Source organism: Phaseolus vulgaris, chromosome 1 (genome assembly GCF_000499845.2).
Source record: "Phaseolus vulgaris cultivar G19833 chromosome 1, P. vulgaris v2.0, whole genome shotgun sequence".
Lineage (NCBI taxonomy): Eukaryota > Viridiplantae > Streptophyta > Magnoliopsida > Fabales > Fabaceae > Phaseolus > Phaseolus vulgaris.
In genome coordinates, this window is record NC_023759.2 from 2,800,331 (window position 1) to 2,814,135 (window position 13,805).

The following is a 13,805-nucleotide window of genomic DNA, read 5'->3' on the forward strand; positions in this document are numbered from 1 at the left end:
TTATAATTTAATGTTTAAATTAATAAATTAATTTTTATACAATATTAATAAATGTTATATTAATATAATTTGACTATGTTGTTATTATAAAAAAATCATATTAAAAATTAATTTTAAAAAATTATTATATTAACTAAATTAGATATTATGATAAGAATTAAAATAATTATTAATATTTTTAGCAATTTTTATTATTAATAAATTAATAATTAATTAGTTATTAATGTTTTAATTATTAATTTTAAAATTTAAATTAATTAATTGTTTATAAATTTTTATTAATTATAAAATTATTTTAAATATCAATTTTTTTTAGTTTATAAATAATATCAAATTTAATAAATATTATAAATAATTATTTTTTACTTTTAAAATTAATTATTATTTAATAATTTTATTTTTATAGTGTATTATAGTTCTATGTTATAATGTAATCTTACATCTATAATCATACAATATGTTAAAATATTTTTAGTTACAATCAAAATCATTATAATGTTGTCATCGCATATAGTTTATTGTAAATTTTTTAATAAAAAGTATTATAATGTCTAATTAATGTATAAATTGCCTGGAGACAAAATAATTAGTCTTTTACATCATTATAGACATCTGATTTGAAGTTTCATGGATCATCTGTAATCAAAATTTGATTTGGTGCATTATTTACACCATGAAGCTGAATAAATATATCTAAATAATATTCATAAATGGGGGTGTGAAAATCACAATATTTTTTTTTATTAAGTGTAGCACTAAATTTAACTTTATTTAGGAATCTTCCTAATGCATCACACTTTTAGAGTTAGAATCAAGTGTCTCTAATATTGAAGTTAGTAACTTATGACACGAGAGATGGTCATTTATCTTAAGTAGAGTTGATTTTAATCATTGCACAGTTTTATTAAAAGATGTGAAAGATGTGTTTGTTGACTGGGGCTTGAAACCGTTTAGGAATTTGGACTTTTGACAAAGCGACAATAGGTTTAAAGAGTTTTTGGGAATTAAATGGTCTAGCTACAAAGTGCAAGGAGAAGGAATGTACATCTTCAAAGAAAAATTGAAAAACCTTAAATCAGATCTAAAAGTTTGGAACATCAAAGTTTTTGGGAATGTCCACCATATTAGTGAAGGCTTGCAAAAGAGGTCTGATGAATTAGATATACAAGAGGGTGGAAAGAAAATCTCTCTTAGCAAATTTTAGCATAAATCTTTTTAAGCAAGAGGCGATTATGCATCAAAAAGCAAGGTAAAAGTGGCTGAAATAGGGTGATCTTGACACAAAGTTTTTTCACTCGGCAATAAAATGGTCGATGGTGCGAGGATAAGGATGTAGTCAAAGACACGGTCAGAGATTTTTTCGAAGCTAGATTTGTCAAGAATGATACATTTCAGTTCACGTTGGACAATGTTAGTTTCAACTCTATTTCAGGAGAAGATAATGAGATGTTGGTTGGTGATTTTTCCGAAATATAAATCAGGGAAGCAGTTTGGAGTTGCAATAGTTCGAAGAGTCCTGGCCAAGATGGTTCTAATTTTGGATTCATTAAATTTAGCTAGGATTTCATTAAAAAGGGCGTGGTGTCGGTAGTGGAAGATTTTGCTGCCAATGGTAAATGGCCTAGGGGGTCAAACATGTCATTCTTATGCTTTATTTCAAAATTTGAAAATTCTCAGCAGCACAACGATTTGATGCCTATTTCGTTGGTTGGGTGCTTATATAAGATAATTTAGAAATTGTTGTCGTTACGTTTGAAAAAGGTGATAAGAAAAGTTATTGACGTTATACAATCAACTTTTCTTGAAGGAAGGGGTGTGCTAGATAGTGTATTAGTGGCTAATGAAGTTTTGGAAGAAATGAAGAGAAGTTTTGTTTTCTTTAAAGTTGATTATGAGAAGGCTTATGACTCTATCAGTTGGAAGTTTATTTTTATATGTTAGAAAGAGTTGATTTCTGTGGAAAATGGAATCATTGGATTAAGTATTGTTTAGAATTAGCATCAATGTTAATGCTTGTGAATGATAGCCCAACTAAGGAGTTTTTTCCTAAGAAGGGGCTTCTTCAAGGAGATCTGTTGGCTCCTTTTTTGTTTCTTATTGCGGCAGAAGGCTTGACAGGTATGTCAAGGATGGAAGTTGAGAAAAACTTGATTGATAACTTGGAGATCGAAAGGAAGTAAGTGAAGGTAAACATGTTACAATACGCTAACGATACCTTATTCTTCTGCGAAGCTAACACTAAAAGCGTCCTTAATATCAAGGTGGTTTTGAATTGCTTTGAACTCTCTTCTAGGCTTAAGGTGAATTTTTTGAATAGTAGGATTGGCGGGCTAGGTATTGCCCAGCTAACGATCTAGTGTTTTGTGGCGATTCTTAATTGTGACGTGATGGTTAGCCCTTTTGTTTACTTAGTTATGTCGGTAGGGGGTGTCATAAGAGAGGTACTTTTGGGGTGGGGTGGTTGAAAGACTAAAGGCTAGATTGTGCAGGTGGAAAGGTAGGTTCTTGTCTATGGTTGGGAGGATATGTCTGATTAATTCTATACTTTCTTCTATTACATTATTTTATCTGTCTTTATTCAAAATGCTCTCTGTGGTGGAAAACGAGATAGTGAAGATTCAAAGGAATTTTCTATGGGGGTGGGGTTCTGATGGGAGAAAGATTGCCTAGGCTTCTTAGAATAAGGTTTGTTAGCCTCACGAGGCTGGTGGCCTCGGAATATTAGATTTAACGGTTTTTAACACGACATTACTAGAGAAATGGATTTGGCGTTTGGGGATGGATAAGGACGGCTTGTAGAAGGAGATTCTTGAATCCAAATACGGAGGCTAGAGAAATCTGAGAGAGGACGGAAAAAATAGTAAGGTCTCTCTCTAGTGGAAAGATTTGAAGGAGGTTTGGGGTTTGGAGGGTTGGGGAAGGAATTTTGAAGATGCTTTCAAGTGGAAGATTGACAATGGTGAGGAAATTTTCTTCTGGGAGGACAACTGGACGGGTTGTGGGGCTTTGAAGAGTGTTTAACCAAGGTTGTTCTCCTTGAGCTCTTTCAAAGTTGCTAAGGTGGCCAAGCTTGGGGTCTGAATTAATGGTGTTTGGGATTGACACTTAGCTTGGAGAAGGAGTTTTTTTTTTAATGGGAAAAGCCTCTGCTGAGTCATTTTTTCTAGGTATTTAAAGGGTTGAAATTTGACTTGGAAGAGGAGGATAGTTGAGTTTGGAAGGATGGGGAGTTTCCAACTTATACGGTTAAATCTGCCTATAATTGTTTAAGGAGGGGTCGAGAAGGGGAGAATGTCTCTATGTACAAAAAATTTTGGAGGTGTAAAGCTTCGCCTTCTGCATTTATCTCGGTTTGGAGGGTTTTGGAAAATAAGATTACTACTATGGTCAATTTGGAAAGGCATGAGATTGCGGTTGAAAGTTTTTTGTGTAGTTTCTGTGAGGTGGAGGAGTAGTCTTGCCGTCACTTATTTTTTGAGTGTATAATAGCTTGGATCGTTTGGAGTCAATGTTTTGCTTGGCTTGGAGTGACGTCCATGGTTCATAATGATCCACTGTTATTTTTTTTTTCGGTTTAGGAGGAGTAACACTACTGATTCAGTTAATGACATTTGGGGAGCGGTTTGGATTACAGTGGTAAGTGAGATTTGGAAGCACAAGAATAATGTCATTTTTAAATGGGTGTGTGGTTGATGTATTAGAATTGTTCACCCTAGTTCAATTAAAAGTTTGGTTTTGGATTACTTTCAAGTTACACTTTGTTTTTTTCTCTTATTCTGATTGGTAACTTGATAATTTAGTTTGTACGAGGTTGGTTACTTGATGTATTACTTTGTTGGTTAACACTAGTTGGTTTTTGAAGTTTGTCAATGTGTTTTATTAGTAGTCAGATGAAGGGTTTTGACTTATTTGAAAAAGGCTAACAGTTATTTTTTTATATAAGGGTTTGACCACCCTTGTAATGATTCATATTTTTTTTTTCTTGTTGATAAAAAAAATATTAAGATGCATTTACTCTTATAACTTAAAAAATTTAATAAAAAATATATTAAAGTGAAATTTTGATTATGGTATTTGATGTGAAAATTTGGACATTAAAGTCTTAAAGGATGAATGAGCATGGAAACCCAAATGCATAAAGTCAGCAAGATGACCCACAAAAGAAATAAAACATATCTTTGTTATGGGTTAGACATTCTCACCCATGCTTTCTTTTGTTGACATATATATATATATATACATATGTATATGTATATATACATATATATATATATATATATATATATATTATACAAAGATTGTTAATCTGTTTTTATAAAACAAATTTTTTTTTAAAAAACACTTAAAATTTAATAAAGTGTTAAATATACATATTTATAACATTATATAATTTTGAAACATTTAAATGTATTGTTTTATAAAACACATAGGATATATCATTTTGAATTTTAAACGAAATCAAATCATCATAAAAAATTAAAAATTACTGACTAAATAATTAATTAATATATGTAAACTATTTATAGATTTAAAGAATTAGTATTATAATCTAATAGAGTAATTTGAAGACCCACTTGCACAAAGAATCACCATACTCCTACTAATATTTATTTTTTTAAAATATTTAATGGTCAAAGCGAGATTAAAATATAAATTGGGGTAATAGATTAAAATTATATATAGAGAGATTAAAATCATTATTTATAAGTTTAACAAATTGGCCATTGATATGAATCTATAAATAAATATAAGTATAATAAATTATTTTAGAATTTAACTATTATACATTATTATAATTGAAATTAAATTACCCGTTAGTTAGATTTAAAAATCTAAAATTAAAATTTCAAAATTTAAACTAAATCAACACATGAAAGTTAAGAAGAAAAAATTGTTTGCAGAATTTTGGTAGGCTGATTTAAAATATTTTAGTTTATATATATATATATATATATATATATATATATATATATATTAAAATAAAAATATTTTTAATTATTTTTAAAAAAATTATAATCATATAAAAATTAATCTTTGTCATAAATATTAATATACTTGTTTTACAATTAATTTGAACTATCTTAAATGTAAACGGAAAGTACACAAGCCAGTGAATTTTGACACCATATATCATCACAATAATTTCTCTTCCCATGAGTGTATTTATGGAACCGTACTTCATTTTATTTAATCACAACTGATTATTTAACCTCAGGTACATCTGCATTTATTATCAATAATTAAATATATTATAAAATAAAAATTTAACAAATTATGTAAAACATTACAAAAAATATTATTACAAACAAATGTGTGATTTACCTAGTAACATTATTTGGAAATGCTAATTAAACAGCTAGGCATTAACATCAAAATTGATTAAATACATAATGACACTATTGGTATATTTTTTTCTATTTTCGGAGTTGAAATAATGTAGTATTATACTTTTAAATTATTTATAACATAATTATTATATCATTCATCATCTTTGCTTGTATTAAGATAATTGAGTTATTATTTATTTAACTTTTTTTATTACATTCTTATTATCCACTTGAAAGTATTTATTTAAAACATCTATTACTTTTTCTTTAAAATTAAACCATTGTTTATTCATTACATTAAAAACATATAAATATTATTAATTTATAATTTAAATTTATGTGAACAAAATTATGAACTAATTCGAACAGATATTTTTATTAGTTATGAAAAAAATATAAAAAGGAAAAATAGAAGATGCTTTTAGACTTTGCAGTATGCAGGTGACACAGAATGGACATACTGTATGAAGTGACTGGATGGGCAGATAAGTCCTGCCCGCGTCAAATCTATGGCCCGGTTCCACTGCACTGCTTGCAACCTTGTCACTGAAAATAAAATATTATTTAAATATTTAAGTAAAAATAATTAAACTTCTTTTAAATAATATTTGAATTTAAATTTAATGTGTTAGTATAAAATTATTATTATTATTATTATAAAATTATTACAGGATGTGGTGTGATTAAATAATAATGTACCTTTTTTTTTTTTTTGCATACTTGTTACATACATACATGAAACATTAAAAATATTTAATTATATTTTCTTTAGTCTACCTGAGTTCTGAATCTTTTTCTATTTTCTCTTCCCAAATCTTGGTTATGTGTGCAATAGATTCACCTACTAGCATTGAAGTTTTCAGAAGCTGCCCCAAAAAAGTTCATCACACCATTACCATTTTAGGCCCTTTCCTCTTATCCACTTTGCTATTTCATTCTGGGTTTAATATAGGGTTTAAGAAAAAGCTAAGTGGGAGTGACAGAGTTTTCTTTTCTTATATTTTATCAAAATATATATATAAGAAAAGAGAAAGAAAGAAGGTAAAAGGGACCTTGTGTGTGTATATATACATACCCACATACCTACACAGATCCCTATGGAATGAAGTGGGTGCTCCCAGTTTCACTTGCTTCGTAACTTATTCCTTCTGCTTAGTTTAAAGAGACCAGTTTTGTTAGGAGGGGAGAAAGAAGAGAAAGATAGAGTTTTTGCAAGGTTTGGTTGTTGTTGTTATTGTAGGTGGTGGTGGTGTGAGAAAAAAACTTTGTTTTTGCTAAAAACAAAAACCAGGTCTTCATTGTGAAGGAGATTGTTACTGTTACTATTCTTGTTGTTGTTATTATTTTGATATGATTTGGTTATTTGCCACCCAATGATTGATTTGCCTAGCTGATACTGGTGGTGGTGGCTAGTTTCAAACCTTTTCCAAGTAATTAAGTTGAGAAAGAAAGAAAAAACAAGACAGGAAAAGAAGCTAAGATGAAGTCCATGAATGATGGCAACACTGATGATGGGAACAATCATAACTGGTTGGGGTTCTCTCTCTCACCCCACATGAAAATGGAAATTGCTTCTTCTGCTGACCCTCCTCATCACCATCATCATCACTACTATCATCACCCTCAGGTTTCTGCTGCTGCAGCACCTTGCAACACTGTTCCAACAAACTTCTATACCTCACACCTTAACACCTCAGGAATCTGCTATGGTGTTGGAGAAAACAGTGCCTTTCACCCTCCCTTGGCCATGATGCCCCTCAAGTCAGATGGGTCACTTTGCATTATGGAAGCTTTCACCAGATCACAAACCCAAGGTAGGCCTTCTTAGGCTCTCCCATGTATTCAGAACTTTCCTTTCTTCAAATGTTTTTAACTCAGTTGTTTTCTTCAAATTTTTTTATTATATGGATTATCAAAGGGAATACTATTTTTGATTGAATAAAGGTAATATAAACATGTTAGGAAGGGTAGCTAAGCTTTGTTTTTGACTATGTTGCTTTGCAATTTACAACATATGTATATCTCTAAGAGGTTTTTGTGGTCTTGTTGAAGTGATGGTGCCAACTACATCCCCAAAACTCGAGGACTTCCTTGGTGGTGCAAGTATGGGAGCTCAAGACTATGGAGGACATGAAAGAGAAGCAATGGCTCTAAGCCTAGACAGCATCTACTATAGTAGCCAGAATGCAGAACCTGAAGCCAACAGAGACCATCCTTCTTCTTTGGGCCTTCTTTCTGACCCCTTCAGGCAACAAACCCATCCATATTACTCGGGGCTTGGGATTTACCAAGTGGAGGAGGAAGCAAAGCAACCCAACGTGACAGTTTGCAGCTCCCAAATGCCTCAAGTGGTGGAAGAAGGCATTGCATGCTTCAAAAACTGGGTGCCCCAAAGGGGATATTCTTCCTCTCAGCAGAATCTGGAGCAGCAGCATCAAGTGAATAACAGTATGGGGGAGAATCACGGTGCTTCTGGGAATGTTGGTGCTGGTGTTGGTTGTGGGGAGTTGCAGTCTTTGAGTTTGTCTATGAGTCCTGGTTCTCAATCTAGCTGTGTCACAGTTCCAACTCAGATCTCATCTTCTGGGACTGAATCAGTGGTTGGGGATGCCAAAAAGAGAGGTTCTGCTAAGCTCGGCCAGAAGCAACCTGTGCATAGGAAATCCATTGACACATTCGGCCAGAGAACTTCTCAGTATAGAGGTGTCACAAGGTTAGTTTAGTTCAGTTCAGTTCACTTCACCCCTTTATTTCTGTAATAATTTCTTTTGTCATAATGGCAAAAATGAGGTTTGAATATGTAAACTAACGAAAAGTACTATTGCTTCTATCCTTACTCTTGTGCTCCAATTTTCCATATAATTGTCATTACCTGATCCTCTCTCTTATGTTCCACTTTTTAATTATTCTGTACTTTATTTATTTAGTCAAGTTCATCATGGTGGTTCTACTTTTTGAGTTAACTTATTGTTTTGTTTGCTTTTGTTTTTAAGTCAATTATTTTGTGGTGATATCTTGATGGTTGTGTATCAGGCATCGATGGACTGGAAGATATGAAGCACATTTGTGGGATAATAGCTGCAAGAAGGAAGGGCAAACCAGGAAAGGACGACAAGGTTAGTTATCGAAAACTTGAGTGGTTGATAATTTAAAAGCCTTTTCATTGCTTTGAAGTATTTTTGGTTGTTTTTGTGCTGTGCCTACTAACTTTCTTTAACCTATTGTGTGTTCGCAATGTGGATGATCCTTGACCACTGAACAAAACGTTGCATGTCACAGTTTATTTGGGTAAGCTGCTACTACTTTTCCAAGGACCTACATTTTCAATGCTCTTATTTTTTCTGAATGCTAATTTGATGAGTGGTGAATGTTTTGTGAACTGAAGGTGGTTATGATATGGAAGAGAAAGCTGCAAGAGCATATGATCTTGCGGCTCTCAAGTATTGGGGACCTTCAACGCACATAAACTTCCCGGTATGTTTCAATTCAGGTGGCATTTCTGGCTAATACTTCTTGGAGTCTGATCATTTTCTTTTCTATTTGGCAGCTAGAAAATTACCAAACTGAACTTGAAGAAATGAAGAATATGAGCAGGCAGGAATATGTGGCCCACTTGAGAAGGTGCACACATTATTATCATTATTATTATGCTAAAAGCTATCGATTATTTTTAGTGTTTAATGATGATGTTGGTGATTGCTTTGCAGAAAGAGTAGTGGGTTTTCAAGGGGTGCCTCAATGTACAGAGGAGTGACAAGGTTCATGCTGTTCTCTGCCACATTTTTTTATGAATTACAGAAATTAAACATGGTGGTTAAGTAAGCTAAATCCACTTTTCATTTGTGCACAGACACCATCAACATGGCAGGTGGCAAGCAAGGATAGGCAGAGTTGCAGGAAATAAGGACCTTTATCTTGGGACATTCAGTAAGTCCTTCCAGAAAGTTGTTGCATTTCCTCGTACTTCATTGCCAAATCTTTCATAGCAATAATCCTGAAACTGAAACACTAATGTATATATATTCTTAGGACTTTGTTATTAATGCCATTGTGCTAGTGCCTGGCAATGCTTTCTATAAGGCTGTTGATATAGCTACTTTGAACAGCAATGAGTCACTTTTTTTAAAGCTGTTCTCTCTTGAAAGATTAAAAAAGTGGTGTCTAAATAGTAATATCTCCACAAGAACGATCTCAAGAAAGTTCATTTTTTTCTAATACCCTTTGGATTTTCTAGATTAGATTCACTATCATGTATAGTAAGACTATTTTAAAAGTGATATCTGATGTTGATAGTATAATTTTTTATAGGTACTCAAGAGGAAGCAGCTGAAGCATATGACGTAGCTGCAATCAAGTTTCGTGGGGTGAATGCTGTGACCAACTTTGACATCTCAAGATACGATGTTGAGAGGATCATGGCCAGCAACACCCTTCTTGCTGGAGAGTTGGCAAGAAGAAACAAGGAGAGTGAGCCAAGAACTGAGGCCACAGAGTACAACGTTGTGTCAAGCCAACAAGCCATAAGCAGCAGCAGGGAAGAAGCTGAGACTGTGAACAACAATGACAATAATGAGAAGGGATCATCATCAGATTGGAAGATGGGTTTGTATCATCAACAACAGTCAAACAGCAACAACTGTGACATGAAAACCATGAAGTGTGGAAATTATAGAGGTTCTGCTTTCTCTGTGTCCCTACAAGATCTCATTGGGATTGACTCAGTAGGATCTAGCCAGGCCATGCTGGAGGAGTCTACTAAGATAGGCACTCATTTTTCAAACCCCTCCTCGCTGGTCACCAGTTTAAGCAGCTCAAGGGAAGGTAGCCCTGACAAAACGGGTCCCACTGTGCTCTTTCCAAAGCCTCCGGTGGGGTCAAAGGTTGTCACTAGCCCTATTGCTAATGGTGTAAGTGTTGGCTCTTGGTTTCCCTCTCAAATGAGGCCAGTGGCAATGTCTCACTTGCCAGTTTTTGCTGCATGGAGTGATACCTAGAAGTGGATCATGATTTCCTGAACGTGTTTGGAAGCTGGTTGAGGAGTAAGAACTCGTGTATGAAGGGAAGAAAAATATCTGATGTGAAACCAAACACGCCGTAGCCTATGTCATTTGTCATGTGTTAAATTTTGCATGTGAAAGGGAGGGGAAGAAAAGAAAAAAAGTTAGAGTGGGGGGAGAAGAAAATGAAAAGATATTGGGGTTTAAAGATTCAGAATATTATGTTGTTTTTGCAAAAAGACCTTAGTGGAGGAATTTTGGGGATTAATTAGGGGCATGTGGGGGCTATTTATCTGTCATCTTTCTGTATCTTAGTGGAACAACACCTTTCCAACCGTAGCCTTTTGGATCTATATTGCGAATTTGAGAAGGAAATGTGCAAATAGGAGGGAAAAGTGGTTTATTTAACAAGAGGACTAATGATTAATTCAGTGAAATGATGTTTGACGATATGAAAGTGGTCCTTAAATTATTGAGTTTGCTTTTTTTGGAGTTGCACCTTTTCTTAGGTCCAGCTAAGTACAAAACCAACTCCATGTTTGTCAATAATGCAAAAGAGCCACCCCTTTGATCACATTCTCTCCATTTCTTGTCTATATGTTCCTCAATCTGCATAATACCATCATTGCACTTAACTTTCTTATCTTGAACTTTCTCCAAAGACACAATACTCATTCAAAAAGAAAAGGGTTGTCGTAGATATTCTTGCACTAAAGTTTCTGCCTGCAACATTTGTCATAATTAGTCAAGGCACCTCTAACTTTACTTTATCAAAAAAATCAAAACGCACACACATTATGTGGTTAAAATCTTGTGTAACTTTACTCCTTCCTTGACAAATCCAAATTCCAAAGAGACATTTGGGCGACGCAAAAGTTGTTCCATGTCTTGGTGTGGAATCATGATTAGACCCTTAACACTTAACACACATATATGAATAGAGTTCGTTCATATATGTAAGCTTGAATGGAGTGTGTTTGGTTTCATTCCCACGTGTGTTCCCCTCGTGTTGTAATAAATAGACTACTCTTGATATTCTTGACCGTAAACATGGGACGACAACGAGGAATTAGTGCCGTCAAAGCTGGAAATGGTTCCTAAGTTGTGTCGGGAATAGCTGTTTTTTTTTTTCTGCATGGAACAATAATAACGTGTAAATAGTCCAAATTATTTGTAACATTGTTAGAGCTATTCAACAATAGGTGAAAAGGACAGGTTTCTAGCGATTGATCAATAATGGGGAGTGAGTGAGTGAGTGAGTATTCGGCTTGAGGAATCCAGCTACGTTTTCTGCAGTAATTTGTTCTTTTCTTAAAGAATACTGTTATACCAATGTCCAATTAATGGCTTCCTCCCCTTAGACTTTGTGATAAAAAAATAATGATATAATGTTTTGTTTAGATCATAAAACTTTCCTAAAAATGCACTCATCTAAATATATATTTGAACCAAGTCTCTTGGCAACTCATTATATATAAGATCTCCTCAGTTCAAGGTTGTTTCTAGAATTTTATTTAAGTAATGTAAATCACATTCCACAAACATATATTATCTACTGAATGTAAGTTTTGTTATATTTCATTATTAATTAAAAATTACTTAAAAACTATAAAATTCTAAGAGGCATTAAATAAGTTGTGAGATCCATTATTTTTTGTATTTAAATTTTTTTCCATCAATATAAGATAGGGTGTCTTTGAAAAAAAAAGTTAAAGTTGGTCATTGAGAATGTTATTACCATATTTTTTTTTGTTAGAAATTTCACGTCAATACTAGATTAGAGCATTTCATAGTATATAAGTGGGTACAAACCTTACTTTATAAGTCGATATTTTATGAGATTTAGTTAGGCTTAAAATTCACTTCTTAATATGGTATCAAAACAATTTAAAGTTTATCCTAACGAGTGTTTGGTGGGCTTATCAGGCCACCCGCACTATTCGTTATCGGACCATCTATAATATGTTATCCCACGCACAAGCTGACACTCTCGGCATGACTTAAAGTCCACTTCTTAATATATTTCTCTTGAAAAAATAGTGACAAAAAAAAATAAAAGGAAGATTTGTTAAAAAAAATGAATAAGTGGAAAAATATATATGGAATGGGGGATAAAAATAAAAGTGGACATTACTCTATATAAATTATTTTCAGATAAAACTCAAATAGTATCTTAAATATATTATTTCGTGTTGTTTTTTTTATTACTAAAATTGATATTTGACTTGAGGAACATAACTTCACTTTTTTTTCAAAAAAGAATAAAACTGGAAATACTTAAAAAAAAGGCTTTGTTCTTGAGAAAGGAAAAGAGAGCATATCTAAAGTAAATACAAGAAGTAGTAAATTGCATGAGTATATAAGAAAAGGTTAAACCAAAAAATGATTTATGGTCAAAAAGGTAACAAGTCTGGTGGAAAAAATAGGAAAGTGAAAGATGTGCATCACTCTTTTAACAGAAAAAAAAAAGTAAGATCCATTTCAATTTGTAGGGTTTTTGTTTGTATCCATGGAGATTAGTCAACAAATATGATTACAAATCTTATTGTGACATCGATCCTAAGCATAAAAAGTTTGCAAAGGACAGCTTTCCAAAAGCACTGGTTGCGCATGAGCTGGATCATAGTGTTCTTTTGTTTTATGCTATGTTGAAAACTTGGTGAAGAAAATTTCAGAGTTACGAACGTACTATGTACATGGTGTTGCATTCAAAACCTGAAACCAATTGACATTCGGATACCAAATTAATTCTGATGTTAATAGGGTAGGTGAGTTCATATAGGTTAATTCAATGCTGAATAATTTAATTAAAAATACCATTATTTTACACTTAATTCAATTTTAAAGTTTAGTTTTTGGGAGTGAAATTAACCTCACGTGAATAGATTACTTTCATGATCAACAAATATGAGCTCTCCAATAATTGAACTCAATTGTTAGGAAAAAAAAAAAGAAAACTATATAACAATTAATGGTAGAACTTTTTAAGGTGGAATGATCGACCATTCGAAAATGATCACATTGACTCAATTAAATGTTTGATTTTGGGTAACATTTAAATCTAATTATGCTTGTTTTACTTATTTTGAGGGGTGCATTGATAATATGACTTGTATGTTTTCAATTAAGTGAGGTTTTGCAAGATTTATTTCTTTGGTTGGAATGTTTGTGGTTTTAAGTTTGTAAGGATTAGGTTGGTTAGAAGGGTTCTCAGGACCTGTTGTGTTATGGTTATTTATAAGGGTTGAGTCACCTAAAATGATTCATATTTATTTATTTATTCTTGCTAATAAAAAAACAATTTCATTATGTTCATTTTTCCATTTCATATGAATTTGAGATTGAAAAACAAAATATATAAAATATATATATATAATTGTTTTGAAGAATAATTCATTGTTATTGTTGTTACTAAATATAAGAGATCATTACACTACAACCTAAAATAATAATAATAATATATTATTATTATTAATATAAA

The 13,805-nt window shown here is 32.4% G+C and overlaps 1 protein-coding gene across 1 annotated transcript; it reads left to right on the forward strand.

Annotated features, from left to right (window-relative positions):
• Positions 1-6,201: 6,201 nt before the first annotated feature.
• Positions 6,202-10,796, forward strand: LOC137816587 (AP2-like ethylene-responsive transcription factor ANT). The gene is made up of 9 exons (XM_068619785.1): positions 6,202-7,141; positions 7,380-8,040; positions 8,361-8,443; positions 8,607-8,615; positions 8,713-8,801; positions 8,875-8,948; positions 9,035-9,085; positions 9,178-9,254; positions 9,636-10,796. The coding sequence occupies exons 1-9, from the start codon at positions 6,808-6,810 to the stop codon at positions 10,319-10,321; spliced, it is 2,064 nt and encodes a 687-aa protein (XP_068475886.1). The 5' UTR covers positions 6,202-6,807; the 3' UTR covers positions 10,322-10,796.
• The last annotated feature ends 3,009 nt before the right edge of the window (positions 10,797-13,805 follow it).

Excerpts from the sequence above, each read along its gene's own strand:
- LOC137816587 (XM_068619785.1), top strand. The coding sequence starts at position 6,808 with ATGAAGTCCATGAATGATGGCAACACTGATGATGGGAACAATCATAAC. Across the intron at positions 8,041-8,360 it reads CAGTATAGAGGTGTCACAAG|GCATCGATGGACTGGAAGAT; the intron begins GTTAGTTTAGTT and ends GTTGTGTATCAG. Across the intron at positions 8,949-9,034 it reads TATGTGGCCCACTTGAGAAG|AAAGAGTAGTGGGTTTTCAA; the intron begins GTGCACACATTA and ends ATTGCTTTGCAG.